The sequence below is a fragment of the Seriola lalandi genome, unplaced genomic scaffold, assembly GCF_002814215.2.
Source record: "Seriola lalandi dorsalis isolate HSWRI2012SDOR001 ecotype SW California unplaced genomic scaffold, Sedor1 jcf7180002054672, whole genome shotgun sequence".
Classification (NCBI taxonomy): Eukaryota; Metazoa; Chordata; class Actinopteri; order Carangiformes; family Carangidae; genus Seriola; species Seriola lalandi.
The window spans coordinates 1,379,045-1,400,513 of record NW_019525225.1 but is presented as its reverse complement, the minus strand read 5'-3'; the positions used below and the strand labels follow the sequence as shown (position 1 = coordinate 1,400,513).

The window sequence follows — 21,469 nt, the reverse complement described above, 5'->3', positions numbered from 1 at the left end:
AGGAAAGGAACTGTCATTTATAGTAAAAATCACTTGGGTTGCTTTCATGATGGTTATGTTATGTTCTAGGGTATTTGCATATCCAGAGTCCTGAAGAGGCAGTCTGAAAGATGTGAAAATTTATGAAGTTTCACAGTAACAGAAGGACTTCATTGATCTTCGATATCTGCACTGTAAATGTTAAGTCCCTGACAGTGTATTTTCTCTTCATTGCTTTGGGATCAGTGTATGTTTTGACAGTTTGGGTTTAAAAAAAAAAAAAAAAAAAACATCTTAACCATAAAGCTCTTAGACGGTGTGTGTTTGTATATATGTGTGTGTGTGTGTGTGTGTGTGTGTGTGTGTGTGTGTGTGTGTGTGTGTGTGTACTTGCCTGAGTTATTCTTTTAGAAGTTCCAGGGATCTCCCAACAGTGAGCTACAGCACACCGGTGTTAATAAATGCTGTCAATATTTAGATTTCATTTTCTGATATCTGTGGTTGTTTACTTTGTTTACTAACCATTACAAAAACCATATATGTACAAGAATAGGCTATAATTATTTTTTTATAATCATTGATAGAAATTCACTGTGCTGTCCTTTCCATGCTGATGTCGTGGCTTTAAAGAAATCAGGGTTGGTCAGTTGTTCAAAAGAAAATGAATTGACAACTATTTTGATCATCTGAAAGAATAATTAATTGTTTAAGTAATTTTTCAAACAGTTGCCAATATAGTTGCAGGTTCTCAGGAATTTGCTCATGCATGCTAATGAATTTTTGGATTGTTGATCAGAGAAAACAAGACATTTGAAGTTACTTCTAGGAAATTGTGAAGGGATTTGTTTTCTTTCATAGACCAAACAAATAAATAATAAATAATCAGTAATGAGCCAACAGATTTATTTGCAGGTGTGAAATGAGCATTATGGCCTCGTGTGGTTGTAGACTTTTAGTGGGAGCAAATGTATAAGTGACCAGCTGACTTTTTCCATTAAGGTACAGGTTTCACAAAGAGGACCAACCATGAACATCAGGCTGCATTCAGACCGACTTTAGCTCAGCATGAAAAAACGTAGCGGTCGCATTGATTTCAATGAGATCAGTCTGGCAGCATTGCTGTAAAGCAGTGCTGATTTTGTTCTGAGCTCCCACTTAGACAGGAGGAGTTTTTTGTATAATATCAGCACAATGAGATATGACTGTATCATTAGAATATCAAATGCATTTATGAGGCTAAAGGATTTTCCCACTCATTCCTACTTTGGCTTACCTGTGTGAGATTGACAGCGTCTGACTAAATGGCGCTCCACACCTTCCTCTGCTTGTCCACACACATCACTCATGTCATTATATGCTGAAACAGGGTCGAGTGGGTGGCAAGCTGAGAATGTCTTTTCATTCACTGTTTTCAAAAAATATAGCTAAGACATTTAGCTCTGTTCAGTGACAATCATGTTCTGTTTGTAATCTTTCTTTCCCCAAGCACTGAAGTATGAGAGAATAAATCTAATGTTGAGAAAATTCTGCCAAATGATGTTTGGTAGACTTTGTGTATCAGCTGAGCCCCTGATAGCCACGACCCATCCTCCACCCCTGAGTGTGATAAGGGTGGTGCTCTGATCGTGCCGGATTGGACAGCGACCGTGATTATAGCAGGTTCTTTTTGCAGTGTGGAGATATATGAGTTGGATGTTGCCTGCTGTCTTCTCATTTAATTAATTAATTTCTTATTTTTTTTGCTGTGGGAACACAACCAAATTGCATCTCTGAGGAAAGCATTTCAAATGGTATTACACTTATAGCTATATAGCAAGCAGATGTGCATGCATTTCATCCTTTCTTACGCCTACAGTACATTTACATTTACTTAATGAGGGTACTGTGCACAGCACCATGTTTATGCTTGTAGCTAGTATTACGTAGTTAGCTACCTAATTACCTGGCTTGCTGGTTTGTGAAAATGTCAGCTGTTACAGCCCCCTGTTCCACTGAGAAAATGGAAGCTCCTGTTCTGTTGATATGCACTATATTGTTTTAGCAAGTAGACAGACACTTTAAATTGGTTGTTCAGGTTCAGCCTGAGTGTAGTTCACGCCAGAGCACCATATCTGCTCATATTTATCACACTTAAATGTACGGTTGCAGTAAGAACACAGTTTTTCTTTGTGTGCCTGTATCTGTAACAGCTCTCCTAGCAAGACAAATTGGCAGTTTATGAAGAAAAATAATAGGCGCACACACATACACACACACACACACGCGCACACAGCATGACCATCAACACTAATGTTACAAAAAAGCAGTTTAGTGCTATGTGCGATTATTGAAAATGTACAATTAAAAACAATATTTCCAAACGGCTACTTTCATGTCGCTGATAAAAAAAAAAGTACACTGTAAAGAGAGTGCAGGTACAAACATCTCATTTTCAGCACTACAGATGTTGGAAGGGTTATACATCGCTCTTGTAAATTATGCAACATATAAATCATCAGGATAGCAGTTGACAGAGAGATATAAGTGAACGGTCAAGAAGGGGGCAAGTGGCTGAGGAGGATGAGGATAATGATGGCTATGGTGATGATGAAGACTGCGAATATGCCTGATGGCACGGGTCATGATTCTGCTGATGCAGATGTTGATGAGGACGTTGATTATATCTTTTAAGCGTGCAGCTGAAACAAGAAGCCCACAACAAATGCAAAACATCTGTGAAAATAATATGCAGAAAAAAATGGCAACTATAAGCAAACATTTATAGCTGGATATATATATATATATATATATATATATATATATGTATGTATGCCCACAAAAAAATTGTGGCATAGTAATGATATATATATAATATAAGTAATGATATATATATATATATATATATATATATATATATATATATATATATATCATTACTATGCCACAATTTTTTCTACAAAGAAATCTATCTTTTTGATTGAGTATTCTGAGTGTTGGTTGGTCCTAACTAGTTGTCTGGCAACCAGTGGATACTCCAGGTACTGACAAGACAATTTCCTCATGTTTTCAGTCTGTATTCTAAGTTAGCCAGCTACAGACTGTAACTTCTGATTTACCGTACAGACCTGAGAGTCTTCTCCTCTAAATCCCAGCAAGACAAAATCAAAATGTCTGACTTTCCCTGTAAATGTTGTCTTAACACAAGCAGCTACACAAGAGCTTTCCGTCAATAAAATACCCCATAAAATGAAAGGGTGTCTGCCAACTTTAAATACTCAACAGTTTTGAGGTTCAATATCAAAAGATTTAAAATTCTCAATATCTGAAAATATTATCAACATTATAATAATATATGTGTTGTGCGCTCTCACACCAATCAGCGTGTCAGCTACTGTCCAATCCTTTCTTGCCCTGGTGACAACAATATTCCCCAACCACTTTAGTCCAAAATAATCAGAGGATAAAGAAAAAGTCAACAACCCAGCCCCAATTCTTCTACTGATATTTGCATGCAGAGCAAAGCAAATTAAATACATTGTTGTAGGTTTGATAATGGGGCTGCACGATATGCAACTAAAATATCATATTGAGATTATTTTGGCAGATATTGTCAGAATGGTAATTTTTGCATTTTATGTTCACTGAAAATATACAAAAAATTATGATTTTGTGTGTGTGTTGTGATATCATATAAAATGTAGATATTTTGATCATATTTCGATTAATTGTGCTGCCCTAGTTGAGAAGAATCACCCTTTCAAAGTAACAGTCTGGGGCAACGAGGTATTTCAGTGTTAAGTAAATGACCGATGGAAATCTATCAAATGTTTTATTCTCTTTTCTATGGCCAGCTGCAAAAACTCAAACTGTAATACTGACACCACTGAAGAGTAACACACAAAATGACAAATCCATCATCTCAGATGGAACAGCAACTAAGCCAGCTCCTTCACCCTACACACCAAAGAAGAAACGTTCTCAGCAAAAAAAAATAAATAGTAAATGTCATCTATGAGTAAAGTTTCAAGTCTCACTTCAGCCAGTATAGATGAGTGCATACCCATCATAAAAGATTGAGTTATTCCAATGAAGTTGCCTCCAAAAAAAGACTGAGGACTGAAGAAGAAGAAGAAGGAATCAAATGTAAGATTCATAAAGCAGAAGAGAAGAAGAGAGAATGTTGTTTGCAACATGACACACATTTGAAGTTAGGACACTGTCATGCACTGTGGAAAAGATGGATCCTCACTGCGTGCACTGAGAGCCTGGAACTACAACACAGATGCCCACAGGAAGCATGAAACGGCATCAGTATGTTCCAATTACGGCTTCTGCCAAATAATCATGCTTTGCTACATGTCGGGGGAACGGCGGGTAGAGTGTTTACTAAGTGAATTGACAGCATACAACGGAAGCTAGGAGACAACAGGCGAGGTGACACGTGTGAAGAGAAAAAGCATCACCGTTGTGTTTCATGTGTGAGCTGTTGGGAGGAAAACTATCATCACAGCTCAAAATTAAAAACTGATGTTTTGGGAAATGAGCCCCCCTTGAGCATGTGACCATCAAATACATGTCTAAATATGCTTATTGCTTATTAGCTCTCTGGGTGATAATTTGGTGAGACAATTGATACGACTATAATGTGTTCATGAAATATGAAGCTACAATTTGTTAGCTTAGCATAAGGACTGAAAGCGAGGGAAAACAGCTAGCCACCTCCTGTCCACCATCATAGGAAGACAACGCAAACAATGTCCTCTAACTTAGGAAGGTGAAAGAGGGAAAAACGATAGACAAGTCTTATTGTATATATTATTTTTATTGTATACTACAAACCCAGACTAAAATAAAAGTGACAGAATGGAGTCCTTCACATAACGTGGTGGATGCTGTTATCTAACACTGCCACAAATTATTGTCATCTCATATTATATTTAATTGCAATTTGGTATTATCACGCTCTTCTCCTTCAGCCTTAAAACACACACTTTCTAAAATGTTTAGGATTCAAGCTGCGCTTCAAACAAAGCGCCAAATGATCATACAAATACTTTCAGACAGCTGACTTTTACAGTAAAAAGATGTGGACTTCTCTACAGATCTCCGAACGTGTAAATGTGAGAGAGAAGAAAAGGAAAGAAATGGGTCAGCAAACAACACCCTTGTCAAATTACTGCTCAGCACAAACCACAAATAACCTGGACTGACTTTTGTAAACACATATTGCAAATTACTTTCAACTGACCTTAAATTGACAGCTCGTTTTTCTACACAACAGTCCCTATCCCCACAGCTTCATGACTTCTCCCTCCTTAGACCCCCTTTCAGTACAAGCCTGTTTTTTAGTATCACACAAGGAAAATAGTTCAACAAAATTATGTGCAGCGTGGCTTGTGCCGGATGTCCTCCAAATTCAGTAAAAAAGCCACAGTCTTTGGCTCGATTTGTAGGAATCTTCAGAATGAGACGGCCTCGTGGATATGTTATGACTGAGGAGATGGGACACAGCTTGTAATACTGTAACGGACAGATCAGTCAAATGAATTCAGTGGGTATTGTGTGGATGAGACTAGATGCTAGATTTAATTAACACAAAACGAATCACATCTCCTTACACATGTGCAAAGAAGATATTATGACACATTAGATACAAGAAGACATTATAAAAAAAATAAAAAAAAACTACCAATAATGTGTGAAGAGATTTGCCTGATGTGATGCCAAAGAAACAGTGAAATGCAGTACATTGCATTTTATATATATCTTGCATATTTCTGTCATATTTTGATGCATATTGATCTCAATACTACAGATAGAGATTTCAGCCCAGTTTTTTGATAACATAACTTCAGCTGTAATTCTGGTGTTTTTTTTTTACTTTTGCATCCCTTACAGGCTATATTTTTTTGGATAAATAAGAGGTTGAATGTCTTCAATGCCAGTCTTACGTTCAAGAAAACTGGTCTTCCAGACTGGTACAGATTCACAGAGGAATTGCTGGCATGGCGAACACAGACAGAATTTATTCCAACCCAAAACCCAGCAACAACAGCTCACTGAGGCCGCTTTTATAGGCGCCTAGTAAACAGTGTAAGAAGCTTCAGCTGGGCCAGACTGAGGTAGCAGCTTGTTAGAGTGATCCCACACAGCTGAGCAGCCTTCTGTGGCTTCGTCCTGCGTGCTGCAGGGTGGAGGGCGGGTGCTGTCCTTGTAACTGTGCTCTAGGTCCCCAGGCAGTATCAGCGCATGAGTGACAACCCCCTGCTGCCTTTTGCTTGCTTATATTTGCATGCATATCCTATTTATATGCTGTACTTTCAATGCAGCAGATTCATGCTTTAACTTTTTTCAACTGACCAGAACCCCCTTGAGCTTATATATGTTAAAGAGATTCATTATTGTTCCCAAAAATGTATTATATTCTTACATTTATATTGTAAGTGTTTTTCATTGCACATGCACACTTATTTTGTATCCTCATAAATTTGTGAAAGCAGTTTGAAATCTCTAAAGACGTACTGAAGGTAGTATTGAGTTAATTATTGCTATGATCATCAGTCAATCGACTGAGTATTTTCTCATTTAGTCTATAAAATTCCAGAGAACTCTGAAAAATAACCATCTCTGTCTCTTAAAAGGAAAGGGGGATGTCTTCAAATCACGTGTTTCACCCGGTCAAAAAGAAAAAAGATTCAGTTTACTATCATATAAGACAACGACATGCCTAAAAAATGACTTAATAGATCACCTAAATAGTTGCTAAATTAATTTTCTATCAGTCCACTAATTGATTAATTGAGTTATCATTGCAGCTCCTTCAAAGATTATTTTAAGTCACCTCAGGCCACTATATTTCTTCTTATCCATATCATTGTGTCATATGCAAACTCCTGCTGGTTGTGTAGACATGGAGTGATGAGTGATTATGCAGAGCAACAATAAGGTGGAGAAGAATGAAAAAGTAGGCGTATAGGGCTCTATCTATCTATCTATCTATCTATCTATCTATCTATCTATCTATCTATCTATCTATCTATCTATCTATCTATCTATCTATCTATCTATCTATCTATCTATCTATCTATCTATCTATCTATGTATCTATCTATCTAAGTTGTACCTTCATTACTTAAATTGTAGTTTCATAAGATGTAAAACACGTGCAATCAAACATGATGAAAAATAATACCGTCACTTTGAGAGGTGGGTGGGAAAATTATTAGCATTCTTGGAAAGCCTGAGCTATGCAAATCCTTAATAAAACGGACAGTTTTTCTTTTGGAAGCCAAAATGCTGACATGCAGTGGACTTGGTGGAGCATTGAAAATCTCCTGGTCATTCTCTTTGTCTGCTATGCATCAGTAGTTCATGGTGTGCTGACCCCGACTGTCTCCTGTTGTCTCTCTGGAGGGGAACAACCTGAAGACACCCAAGTGATTACAGAGTTACTCAACTACATTCACGAAAACGAACATTACGGTCTGGTTTTTTAAAGATTCATGACTAACTACATGTCTTTGTACTTCATGTCTGTCCATTAAGGATAATGGCTAACCAACTATTTTTCCCCTGTTGGGAGAACAAGTTTTATCTATATGTTGCTTCCTGGTTAACCCTGATTAAATATGAAAAAGTAAATGAATTAACAACTGCGGAGTTGGAGGCAGGTTAACGTTTTGTTACCAGAAGTAATCGCTAACCTGTCTACTATCAGTTATCAGCAAACTCTGAATTATACATGTCCCTACACTTTGTCCTCTTAAAAAAAAAAAAAAAAAAATGTATGTTTGTGTGTCTCAGATTCATTTGAGGGAATCAATTCCCAGTTACACTCTGTAATTACTAAAACATGCAGATGCATAAATGATTCATTATGAGACAGCAAACAAAGCATAACATTTCTTTTGTCTCTCATCAACTCTAGCGTTAATGAAAACTAATGCTAAAAAAAATGATGGAGAAGCAAAAAACTTATAATTAGCAAAATCTTGACCTGTTCCAAGGCGGCAACCATTGTGTATAAAGTCTTTCATCTCTAATCCAAAGTTTGCATCAAAGAAAATGACCCACTGTATATAGGTCAAGCCAGGCTTTGTTCTGCAACAGGCCAAATTAGATTTAATTTTCAAATTGCTTAATTATTATTGCAGTCATTGTTTCTGTCTGTGATTAATAGTAATAATTCTTGCATCTCTTTTCTTGTTTGACATGAAATGCTTTACAACAGACTGCTCCATTTGTCTGTGATGTCTCATTCAGAAGATACTTGTGCTCTGTATCTTAATTTAAATCATTCAAAGGGCTGTGAACTTGAGAGGCCTCGAAGAGACAGAATAATTTGACTGCAAATATTTCTCCAAACATTGATTAATTTAATATCACTGGATATTTGCCCCTACAGTCGGTATAGCATTCAACCAAGTATATATTTAGATATAATGGAGACTTTTGCAAGTTCATTGATAGGCTGTGTGTCACACTCACACTTTGTTGAACTAAACCAAAAAATAACCCAACAGCAAGGTTCCATGCACTAAGCAATGTTTTTTTTACACGGGATACCTTTTCCCAACAGAAAAAAAAAAACCAACCAACTACTGCAGCTCATTGTTTTTAATGGTTGTGCATAAACTTTCAAGTACGACTAGTTTATTGACTAATTCTACAAATTTAGCTCAGTTAATATGATAGTACATAAAATGTACCCTCAAACATTACTCAGTTGTTTTATTTGTTGCTTAGTCTAGTTTTGGGAAAACTAAAGTATGTTCATAATGGAAACCTTAGGGCAAAGATTAGATCATGCACAACAAGAACAGAGCTGGGATTCCTTTGCTTCAGTAGAAAGCTTATTATAAAATCTCAGCAGACCTGTTGGAACAGCTGATGTACTGTAGTTCTATAAGAAAAGCGAGCATGAGAGTTACTCAAGAGTTGTGTCTCACCCCATCTGAGAATCGAGGTTATTTCTCCAGCATTCTACTTTTCATAGAACGGCTTTGGCACAGTCATAGTGAAGGGTATGCACACACAAATGCTTTGCCAAAATGTTATAGATAATTCATTAGATATTTGTATCTCACGTAATATCCCTAGACATGCCCTACTTTGCTTTCAGCATCACTCAGACTGTAAGACTTAAGGTTGAGGGGGTAAAAGATTACAGAGGTGTGGTGAGAAGTCATTACTTGCAGCACAACTTTTACTCAATGCACAGACCCGTGACAGACCCATGTGCTAGTAGATTGGGCGTGCATATTGAGTATGGTTTTTCTTACATTCGCTCCTATAGGTCTACTGGAATCGCTTTTATTGTCTTGCAGGCTCCATTAAGAGAATGACGGGGTGTTCAACCTCTGCGAGTCCTCTAATAGGAAACCTGATGAGTGAAAAGAATAGAGCTAAACAGCTGGAGAACGATAACCATGTGGTGCATTAGGAACAAATGCTGCATTCCTCCGCATTGCAACCCTAGAACCTGCTTGGGTAAAATGTGGACAGGAAGGAGAACGCTTGCAGTTCATTAAAACATTAAACAGAAGCTGATGCATGCAATAGAGGCAAACACACTCAGACAGCATGCTGTCACATGCCTGTTTGCCTTTTCAAAACAGTGACCTCATGTATGGTTAAATCAAACATACACAGACATTTTAAACAGTAAAAACATGAAATACATACAATAACGTCTGGTTATGACCCAAAAAAAAAAAAAAGCGCATACAGTTGCAATTGTCAGATTTGTTAGGCAAAAGTGGCAGTTAAGTGAGTTTGTTGTTTCACTCAAAGCCCACCTCCTGTTGTACTCTTTCTCCTGTTAAACCAATTGATTCTTCAGAGGAACGCTTTAAGATCACCACTGTGATCGCTGAAACGCTGTGGAGTATCACACAACGAGCCCTGTTGTTCGGCATCGGCCACGGATTCAGACAAAAACTGTTCAGTCCCATTCCCTGCGGCGCTGAGTCTGTGTGATATCTGCACATGCACAATCAGTAACTGTTGAATCTCCAGCCCATCTGCCTGCCCCTCTGTCCCCTCCACGGTGCAGCAGGTTTACTTTTAGCAGCAGAATCTCCTCCTTGCAGAACCTCTTCACCGCTGTAATGCTACTCCAAACAGAAAGATCCTGAAGACGTTCCGCTGAGGACAATATATTGATTGAGCAAAGAAAGTTGTATGAAATTGTATTATGTGGAGAGCCCTCCAATCTCAATTTTTCAGTGGTCAGTCCTAAAAGTTCCACATATTTGACTGTATGTGCTCTGCTTCCCTTTGGGAACAGCACTTGCAAGGAACCACTGTTCCTTGTAGAAGAGCAGTCTCTCTTCAGTCATCCTAGTCAGTTCCCCAGCTATATAGTGTGGATGGATCACACAACAGGGTCGTTTAATATTAATTCATGGGGCTTACTGTAATATTTACAACTTCCACATTACCATTTTGAAAAATATTTAAAGTTGCATAGACGTAACTCTGTAACAAACAAAGGCTGAGTGAAGTGGTGTGCTTGGCCGAATCACGTGTGGTCAATACAACCTGACACGTCATTTACAGATTAACATATCTGATCAGCGCCTATCTGTTTCGTCATTAAGTTTGTGCCCCTGAAGCGTGATTACCTAGCATATAAGTAGCACTAGCATTGTAGGCTTTGCTCTAAGAAGAATCTGTCCAACGACCCTCTCTACTGTATTGTATGCACGAACATGGAATACATAAAACACTCCTGTGATCATATGGGGATGGTATCTTCAGAATTACCATTGTGAATGTCATTTTACATTAAATAAAATATCACAGTTCTTGTATATGATGTAAAGATCACCAGTACCTTGGCTAGTATAAAGTATATACAATGCAGCTGGCTGTGATATAATAATACATGATGGTATGAAAAATACACTATGGTGCAGCAGTGTCCATAGCACTACAGCTACAATGGTAATTGGATCAATTGTATAGGGTGTCATTCAATTCAAATCCATATAGGCCCACAGATTGCTATAATAGGTGAACTACTGTCTTTGTGCCATTTTTTGGTATTATTATGTTTCTTTGTTGTTTGCTGTAGGGATAACCGTTACAAAGATGTGTATTATAGTCGCAGAACAAAAACAGGTCAGAATTATTAGTAAATTATGGAGCAGATGAAAAAGCCACTGTATTTTGCAGACTGAAGACCAACAGAGCAGTTTGAATTCTAATTCTAGGTATCAGTCTTTTTCACTGTTGGAGGATGCACAGAAGTGTGTATTTGGGTGGCCTATCGGAGTTGGCACCAGTCCTCACTGAAATGAGATTAATTGGCCACCCCTGGTGTCCCTGCACCAGATCATGATGGGAAATTGGCCTGTTGTTGCCCAGTGAGAAAATCCATTAAATGTAGAGGAGGCAATGTTACGTTTTACAAGCTTAACTGTGAACACTTTATTTACAAGTTGATTTATTATTATTGTGTGATCAATAGTGGGTCCTATGTGGAAAGGGGAGCAGTTGACATTGGGCCCTGGTTTAGGTTCTGTGCCATATATTTCATTGGATTGTCATTACCTTTTGTAGGGTCAGGGCTATACCATTGTTGGATAAACAACTTTTAACAATCCTGTTAAAGCCAGAAAACATCAAAAATCTTGAAGACAGTGCAATTTTTTTCTTTTTTTTTTTTTGACATTTCGTTACAAAAATCCCATGATAAGACTTAAGATGTGATGAATCAGCTTAAAAGTTTTTTGCAGGTGCAGAGAAATGATATTGCCAGACTAGCATCACAAAGCCCCACGGAGAAATAGGCCTTTGTATGTTTCATCTGCCCTGTGTGTTATATTTTGAGCGTTAGTGAAATTGATGTGAGCAAAGGGAGTGAGTGATCGCTAAAGGAAAAATGGAGGGTGTCAAAGGTCCAGATACAGAGGGATATAGAAGATTCAAACAAAACACTTTCATTGGAGTTATTGTCAGCATGGCTCATGGTTGTTTATATCCATTGTTTTAAGTAAGGAAAGCTTATTTATGCCATCGTTTAAAGTAATCTTTCTTTTAGAATATTTCACAGTTTGAAATGGGCCCCGTTTCCTACTACTTCCGGATCATGGTACATTTATATAACTTTGAATGGCATATTTAAGCACAAGTTGTTCTTAATCAATGTAAATGAGAGCTGCCGAAAAATAATTATCATGGGGCAAGACCATGAAGCTGAAAGCACCACATGCCTCCTTATCTTTTTATGTGCAAAAATGCTAATGTGTTGTTTTTCTAAATCAAAACCAGCAGAAGTTGACCACAGATATACAGCTGCAACAGGCTCTAGGAAGTATTTCACACACCATGCCTGACCCAGGCAAATTGCAATTCATCCTGAGAGGAGGATGTCAGTTTTTATGACCTTCCAGGATACAGCTATTACCATGATAAACCCGTCTATCAGAAGGGTTTTCTCCGAGCCTGGAGTCTTCTGATACTTTGGGGAGAAATTGTGATGAGAGCTGTGAATTTGCTGTGATGCAGTCTTTGTTGTGACGTCTACCTTTAGCGAATAAACCCAACTGTGGCACTCCCTCATCAGCAAGAGACCCAATAGAGGCTGTAATTCCCTGCAGACTCAAACACACATTATATTTCTCTCTGTGGCAGAGAAGAAATTGGGCCACACTTGCATGAAATGTTTCTGCTCCTAGTTGAGAAACGTCTATAAATGAGAGTTCTTTCTCATTATTTCTTGCTTTCAGACAAATTAGCTATTTTTGTGGTTTATGACAAACCCCACAGGTTTAACTTGACAATTTTCTCCCTGTAGTCAGTACTTATTGTAGACTAATCGATTGAATGTGAATGTATCAACACCTTGTATATGAACTGCTGCAGTATCTGTATGCCTTTTTCTTTCTGAGGAGACAGTGTGACTTTGGAACAATTTGGGAATGTGAAGAGAAGACAGTTCAACAGTCACTGTAGAACTTTCTCTCTAAATCAAACGTATATTGAGTTTGATCAGATGTATGAGGTTTTGCATCATTACATACAGTAGACATCCTTGGAGTTTTCAGTGTTGTTCCACTCTGTTGTGCAAACTGGTTGTAATAGATTGTATTATCTGATTTTGGTTTTAATCACTTAATTGGATCACACAACGGTATTGCTCTTTTATGTGTTTTTAATAGGTTTTGTACAGCAGTGAGTTCTTTGGCACAGAGGCATAAGCTAAATCTGTGACTACACGTACAATACTTGTCTGTAGGATATATTCATTATTGGCTTTGTTCTCGGTAGGGAAATTGTTGTTAATAATGAAAAGACAAATAAACACTACTCTCATTCTTTAAATACAAATTTCGTCTCTTAGAATATGTGTAGTCTCCCTAGGCGCAGGATGATTGGACACCAGTTGTGGCTTTTAGCCTGGATGGTAGTAATGAGCCAGGGCAGGTTCCCACTTCAGCCAAAGACTTATGCCCAACTTTGTTTGTGTCCTTAGGCCTGGGAGGCATACCCTCTTTTGTTATCAAAAAATATTGATTTTTTTTTTTGTTTGTTTGTTGGTTTTTAAGACAGACCTCTTCCTTTGCATCCTTCCCAGCCTCTGGTCTGCATGTGTTGTTTAGCTGTAACGTCTTAGCTTGAGCGCAGGCGGCTTAAGGGGCTCAACATCACTGAAGTTAGTGAGGCCATGCATTGCACCAAAACATCTGTGGGGGTGCTTATGAAACAGACTTTTCCCACCAGCCTTTTTGGAAATCAGCACAGGTCTCAGCAAGCTAGTGAGACCCTCTGTTTCCCTTTCTGCTTGACCGTTAAGGCTGGAGGCGGGGCGCCAGGATTGAGATGTCACTTGGCCAAAGCGTCGTGTTGAGGGCCTGTTGCTGGAATCTCTAGACTGTAGTCATGATCTTTCTGATAACCAGAAGCCAACAACAAGTTGTTGGAAGTGTGGAAATGGCATATAAAAATGTGAACCACTGTTGAATGCTAAATTGTTAATAACAATTAAGCCTCTCTATCGCTCTCATCTCCATGTTTACCTCTACAAATTTTAATGATTTGGTAGACTTTGTAGTTAATATGCTGTGCTATTCATAATGACTGTAGATTATTTACCTTTTTTGTACAATAGATTGTTAGGACTCTTTCCAGCTATTCATTACATGTTCTCCTTTTATGTCTTAGGATGCTGAGAGGCTGAGGAGAATGGAGGCTGTACCTAGGCTGCGTGCCTAGCTAACCCATGGAGAACTGACAGGAACAGTACTGGATGGAGGCCAAGACACTGGATGGCGAAGACGAGGAAGCACGCAGTATTGTGGATCACTTGTGTTGTTTGTTCTCTTTCTCAGCTGATCCAAAGTAGATGCAAAGTATTCTGCAATGTGCCTCATTTGTTCGCTCTGTCACGTGTCACGCATGGAGAGATGGCAAAAAGAATCAGGATAGTCATTCAAGGCTAAAGAAACTCTTTTACTGCATGTGGGAGTTGCAGTGATAGTTCTGCAAATTCTAGGGTGATAACAAAACACATATAGACTCTAGATAACGTTTACATCCTCACAGCTGTGTTGGATACATATGAATTAGAGACCACAAGGGAGCCGGTAGCTGTAGATAGTAATCATCATGGGCAGGTGTGAAGCCAAGGCTCCCTGGTTACTGTTGTTAGCTGGGTTGGTGCTAACGGGAATAGCTTTGGAGTATGAGGGGGTTCCTGGTCAGTGGACACGCTACGGCCAGTGGGATGCCAAGACAACAGGTGAGCTCAGCTTTATCCTGAAAACTAACAGCAGCAAAGCGCTAGTGCTCTATCTGGATGATGGAGGGAACTGCGACTTCCTGGAGCTTCTAATTGCAGATGGGAGGCTCCAGATGCGCTTCACCATCCATTGTGCTGAACCAGCCTCCCTGCACACAGAGACGCGCATCAACGACCAGCGCTGGCACAGAATCCTTCTTTCTCGTAATTACAAAGAGACCAGGCTGGTGGTGGACAACGAGGAGAAAGTGGCTGAGGTGAAGTCCAAGAGAAAAGAAATGGTAGTGGCCAGTGACCTCTATGTGGGCGGGATCTCACCTGACGTGCGCCTCTCTGCCCTGACGTCCAGTACCGTCAAATATGAGCCGCCATTCCAAGGCCTTATAGCCAATTTGAAACTTGGGGAGGCGCTACCGGTGCTTTTGGATGGTCAAGCTGTTCATAGTGATTTGGAGTACATATGTGCCGCACACTCTCCCTGCAGCAACAAAGGCCTGTGCTCCGTCAGCCAAGGAGAGGTCCTCTGCGACTGTATCAATACCAGCTTCAGGGGAAGGTACTGCCATGAAGGTAAGAAAAATATCGTCAATCTGTTTGTTACAATTTGTATTTTTAGCATTAGTGTTCCAATTTTTTGGTTGTTTAGATTTTTTTTTTTTTTCTGTATGAATTTGGGACAGACACTTTATTTTAACAGTGAAATATTTTGCTTTCTATAAAAGTGGCAAATGATCACATGAAATGGAAGCACTTAATCACTACTGGACAATAAGAAAATACATATTTAATGTGATGGAGGCATAACATTGTGATATACAATTTCCTATAGTTGTCTGTTGACAGAATCACAGGATTAGGACTCACAATGCACGACTCAGAGACAAACAATCAGAGGCAGGGTCTTTAATTCAGGCAAGGTCAATATGCGGGTGATCAATCAGAACAGGCAGACAAATCCAATGGGCTAAGGCTAAACTCTTGGTTAAAAAACTAAACTGGTCAATGCTGGAACGTTTAATACGAAGAACAAAGACGAACTGGCACAGGACACAGGGAGCACGCAGACTAAATACACTAGGAGGGTAAGACATTGAGACAGAGGTGCAGCACATTCGGGGGCAGGGTCGACAACCACATGAGCGGGATACACATGATGGCAGAAAGTGGAAATCTGGATCGAGAGGAGAGGTGAAACACACACCAAAATAAAACAGGGAGTGAAAACCAAAAATGACAAGCAACAGAAAACTTAACCTAAATCAGGGAGGGACGTGACAACTGTGCAGTTTTACATGATTTCCTTATGAAACAGCTTCTTTTGAAATGGCATAGTTCTTTGGCTACTGAAATTGTTTGGCTTATAGTAAATGGTTGAAATATGTTATCAATGTCCCATGTCTACATCTTCACTGAGCTTCACAGAATAATGAATAATGCCCATGTAAAAGCTGTCCAGGCAAAAGTATACTACAGCAGTAGTTAAAAGCTGCTTCTGTGTGTGAGTCCAGATCTCTAATTATCTTCACAAGTCATAAGAGGATAACAGCTTCCTAATGTGACAGCTGTTTGCATGTTTTCAACACAGGGACATTTAACAGGCTACGAAATGGATGTCATTTTTCTTATTTTGGTAAGTCAAAGAAACAGTAAGGATAGGATTTAGCAATTTAAAGTGAGCTCATGTTTTCCTTTTTATACAGTAAATGTTAGTCAGTCATGTTCGGCTATGAAGCTCCGCAGCCCTCTTCCTTGAGGTCAGGGGTCATGGGTGGGGACCTTCCTGGCTGGAAAGATGAAGCAGAATCCTGACAGGGGTTCCTTCATTTAAACAGTGGACTCACAAGCTGCAAGCCATAAGTTCTTTTTATTGCATTCATTTTAACAGCTTATTGATCTGTATACCACTATGTTAGCCAATGATACATTAATGACAACCTGCATTTTTATTTATTTTTTTTTACAAGTACATACTGGAGTGAATATTGAATGTAGATTTTAAACATCACAATACCTGATTGTTTTGCCAAATGTCTGACTAGTAAAAGGCTATTCACTAACAAACTGTTGAAAGACGTCACATTCACACTGCACTGTGACTCTGTCTGTGATTATACATCACAGATAGACTATTTATGGGATCCAAAGCCAATATTTTTGTCAGTTATATTAATTCTGAAACTATACTCATGACCAGACTGTAGATAACACGTGTCAGTCAGATAACAGTGTCATTGAAAGCAGCAGAAAGCTTAAACAAAACATCATCTATGTTAGTTTTGATGTGGGTTTGTGGTGGATTGATACTAATCCTTCTGTGAACATTAAATATCTTTGGTTTTCTTTATTCTCCTGCAGCTGTCCAGAAAGAAGTAGAAGGTAAGACAATGCATTATATAATGAGCGCAATGATGAGCATAATTTGTTTTCCCTGGTGCTCTTACTTGCGAAGGCTATTACCACAGCCTCCGTGTGTGAGAGCGTGTTTGGTTATTATCAGGTTGTTATTGTCAGTTTGGACTGCAGTTCTGACATCCAACAAATTAAGCTAAAAGGAGATATACTATCAATGGTCACAAGGTCACTAAGGAAAAAGCGCGTAATGTGCTGAATGCTCATTGTGTATATATAATCAGTGTGCTCAAGGTGACTGGGGAGGTCTGCAGAGTATGTGGGTGTCTGAGTATGGGGAGCATTCGTGTACAGAGAAAATGACTGTACAGAGATACTTTGTTTTATTATTTATAACTTCTGTTTTTTTCTTCTCTCTTCAGTGCATATTTTCCTCATGTCAACTACTGTTTACTGTTAAAATTTACTAAGTCTTATGCTTCAAGGTCAGTATGTGGATTAAACTCAAACATGATGGTATAAATCCTCTGGTATAATAACTGAATACTGAGGCCTTGACATTCATAAAATTGTAATAATATTTGCATATGAAATTATTTTCTTAAGGGGAACAAATCTCCTTTGGCAGCAAAAGAGACATTTCTCTCGTTATTGGCAACACTTTAACTGACCACAATTAAACAGGACTGGTTTTCCAATGAGGTGCACACACTAAACGTGAAATGAAGATTGAAAGTGAGGAGGGAGATTTGTTTAGCTGGCATCAGAGCGAGACATCCATCTCCTCAGTAAGGACTGCTGGTTGTGGTGAAAGGGCAGCCAACAGGCTCAGGAGACCAGCACAAGGTGCACTGAACCACTGCACATTATAAATCACGGTTACTGACTCAAAATGCACAGACCTATGCACACCTGCTCTCACCAAAATCCTGCTTTGGACACTTATTTGCTGTGAAACAGCAAAATAGACTGAAGATTGCAAAATGTTTTTGTCTTCATGTATAGTCTTTTAACATTGTTGAGTTGAATACAGGTACATAAGTGTAGAGTGGATTTAATGACAACACATACATATTGGTGTACAAAATATTAGATGTAATGTGTTGTTAGATGATGCGTGTTTTGGGACACATTCTACAGATGCTGCATTTGAAACACCACATAACTAAGACTTAGTGACTGTGGTATATGGTTGTATGCTTCAGTAACAGTTAATAGGTCTCATCCTTGCACTATTTCCAAAAACAAGCATTAATCATTCTTAATTATGCGCAAAGATGGTGTGGCTCTGCTCACAGCAGAAAGGCAGGCATTATTAAATGACATGCTGCAAAGAGAGCACATCAGAATGTTTATTGGATTAAAGCTTGACATGGAGACAATTCCCAATGCAGAATGCATGAAAACAACAATGACAACAGCAGAATCACACTCACCAGATGCCTTTTTTGCCATCCTTCAAACCATTCCATGTGCTATTCGGCAGCAAGTCTTTGTTGTCCTTGCATTTGACGGAAATAGACGAATGTATGCATTAGCTAAATCACCTCCCCCCTTCAGAGATGGCTAAGATGGTAACCCATATGCTATATTTGGGCTTGGCTGTGGGTTTTAAGTGGTGCAGGAATTATCTGTATTTGTCTGAGGAACTGCTTTAACGCAGAGAAAACCTTTGGCACAGCAGGTGAGTCTTCTAAGTTGTTCATCTACAGTATGCAGCACGTGGGCTCCCGTCGATCTGTGCGGACAAAGGCCTTGGTGGGGCATGCTCTAATGCCACGAGAGTGCAGCCTCCTCTGATGTTTTGTGCGTAAAAAGAAAAAAAAAAAAAAAAACAGGTCTGTGAACGAGAGATAAGGACAGCCACCTCACATGGCAGATACAGAACATAAAAATCTCTCAAACGTATAGGAAAACCTTACCCAACACAGACATGCCAAGTGCAAACACATTTTCATCATTTCATGTGTAAGCACACAGTAAAGACACAGTAAGACTAAGAACTACAGGGACGACTAAGCAAGCATAGAAATCTTCGAAAGAAAGAAAGACAGAAAGAAAGCTGGTCCTGGTGGGCTCGCATCTTTCAGCAGCAGTGACCTTGGTCTAATCCCTCATTACAACAGGCTCCATAATACAGTACTTTTCATGGAAAAGCAAATATGGCAAATCTTAATCCTCATGCAATGGCTCTTTCTTCTTAGATGCTCGCTAATTAATGTCATAATAATGACTGAGAGGTCCTTCAACATCTGCATTTGTATTTTCCCTATATTTATTAATTAAACCCACTAAGATAGCAGATTTATTCTGCTTTTTAGCCACACTGACATGAATTCTTTACACCATTTTATTCGAGAAACATGTCATACCCTTCTATGTAGTTTAGATGATTGTAGAAGGTTACAAATTTAAAAAAAAAAAAAAAAAGATAAAAAATCTGTCAAACAAAACAAGAGGGAGTCTAGGAGGTTGAAAGGTGAATAACATACCGTGAGGAAACTTTGATACTTAATGGGTTTCCTTTCCGAAACAGTTAACAATCAAAACGTATTTCAGCTACGGCAAAATTAAATTACTTTATAACAGCATGGCAGCACTATAGAATATTATCATCGCACTCATTGTATCTGTCATACGTTCCCCTCACTAACTTTTACTGGGTAAACCCACACTGAATCACAATGGACAGAAAACGCTCTATGGGTTCAAACCTCCATCATTCAGTTTTCAAACCAGCTCTAACATCATTAACCGAGATGTGGCCAGAGGTGCAACCTGCCTGACGGTTTGAAAACGCAAAGCGTTGTTCTCAGCAGTGTTTGGTGTTTATTTATTTATTTAGGATTTATTATAGATTTGCTCAAGGTCAGCAGATGTAGATGAGAAGGCAAACACATTACTAATAGATGATTGCTGTTCACAATCCCCTATGGGGTTGCATGATGAAATGATCAATAACATCACATCCACAAAGTAAATCAGCCAATTCACAGATTGTAATTGAGTAGGACAATGAGTGTTTTAATTTATTTCTAGAAATACTGAAATCTTGTTATATAATGAGGCCAAGTCAAAAAGCATCCTAAAAGCAACATGCAAACATTTCCATAAAATGATCTTCTATCACCTGGTTATAACTTTTTGTTTGCCCTGAAACTCGTCTTATACTGTTGTGGTTGCCTCTTATTTAAAAATAGAAAACTTGTAGATTACTGGCAGGAGAGGTGATTTATTTTCATGCAGGCTTGCCTCTCTAATAGGATTCTACAGGTACCCCTGCGTTTCCATAGATTGAGCCACAGTATAAGGCTACACCAAGTAGGATGAGCACATTCAATGGATGACTGCTCCAATTCAAGGGCAGCAACGACACCACTCCTCATCCACTTTTCCTCGACTGCACAGTCAAAGTCAAAGATTACTTTGTTGGCTGAGAAAGTTGCTAAGTGCTGCCTGCCCTGACCTGTTTTGGTCACCAGCATCGGTGTCCATTAGTCAGAGAAGCATTAGTCAGGGATGCAGGTCAGTTCTCTTCGCCCCAGTGCTTGAAGAAAATCAGAAGTGTCTGGAGTCATCACAGCTGTCAATTCTTTGGGTCAAAGCTTCTTTCTCCGTCTACACAGAAATCAGCAGAGTGAAGCGTTGGACATGGGGCACTCTCCACTTGACAAAGCAAAGGCTTCTGGCTCTGTGTCTGGGTCTGGGTCTGGTTATTCGTTGGATAATGGGCAACCCACCCATCCAACCTCCTGAAGAGACACAAATGGAAAGAGATGTTACCTGACATCCCTCTTGCTATCTCGGAAGAAGATGATGCTTGAGCTCAAGTGCAGTCAGATCTTAGTAAATCTAGGGAGGATTGAGATCACCTGAGCGTTGATGAGGGGAAGAGGAGGTGGCATAATTTATGCCTTGTATATAGATAAGTTGGCTTGTTGTGTGGAATGCATAGACACAGTGGGGGTACACACAACAGTTCTTTGTTCGCCGTGTCAACAGGGTTGTGGGTGAATCCTGTCTAAGCAGAGGCTCAGTCAATGGCTTTGTAATGGTACACTATAACAAAAATCCTACATGTTGGCAGTCTAGGATTGTCCCAGGGGTAATCATGTCCATCCCACACCAAGAGTTGCATCCTGACCAGCCTTGTTCAAAGGAACATCTGGAGGAGATTTTTGCAACAGCGATATGCCCCTTCAAGGTTTTAGCTAATGACTGAACAGGGACTTGAACTGTGGGAGAGGGACTCGCTCTATGAGAATTTTAGAGTGCTGATACACTAATGAGAGCTGTTTGTGTTGGCTGGCACAGTGGGACTCATGTGCTCAGCAGAGGTGTTGTATTGTGTAATTCCCATCTCCTTCTTGGCAAGAGGAGCAGGTGAGGTTTGTCTGTGTTTATCTGTGGCTGTGC

The 21,469-nt window shown here is 39.2% G+C and overlaps 1 protein-coding gene across 1 annotated transcript in view; it reads left to right on the top strand.

The window, feature by feature from the left end:
* The first annotated feature begins 14,565 nt into the window (after positions 1-14,565).
* nrxn2a (neurexin 2a) overlaps positions 14,566-21,469 on the top strand; it is an 89,460-nt gene continuing 82,556 nt past the window's right edge. The window contains exons 1-2 of the mRNA XM_023421430.2: positions 14,566-15,274; positions 17,060-17,080. Of these exons, the coding sequence (XP_023277198.1) occupies positions 14,572-15,274; positions 17,060-17,080 (724 nt within the window). The 5' untranslated portion in view covers positions 14,566-14,571. The remainder of the gene's footprint in view (positions 15,275-17,059; positions 17,081-21,469) is intronic.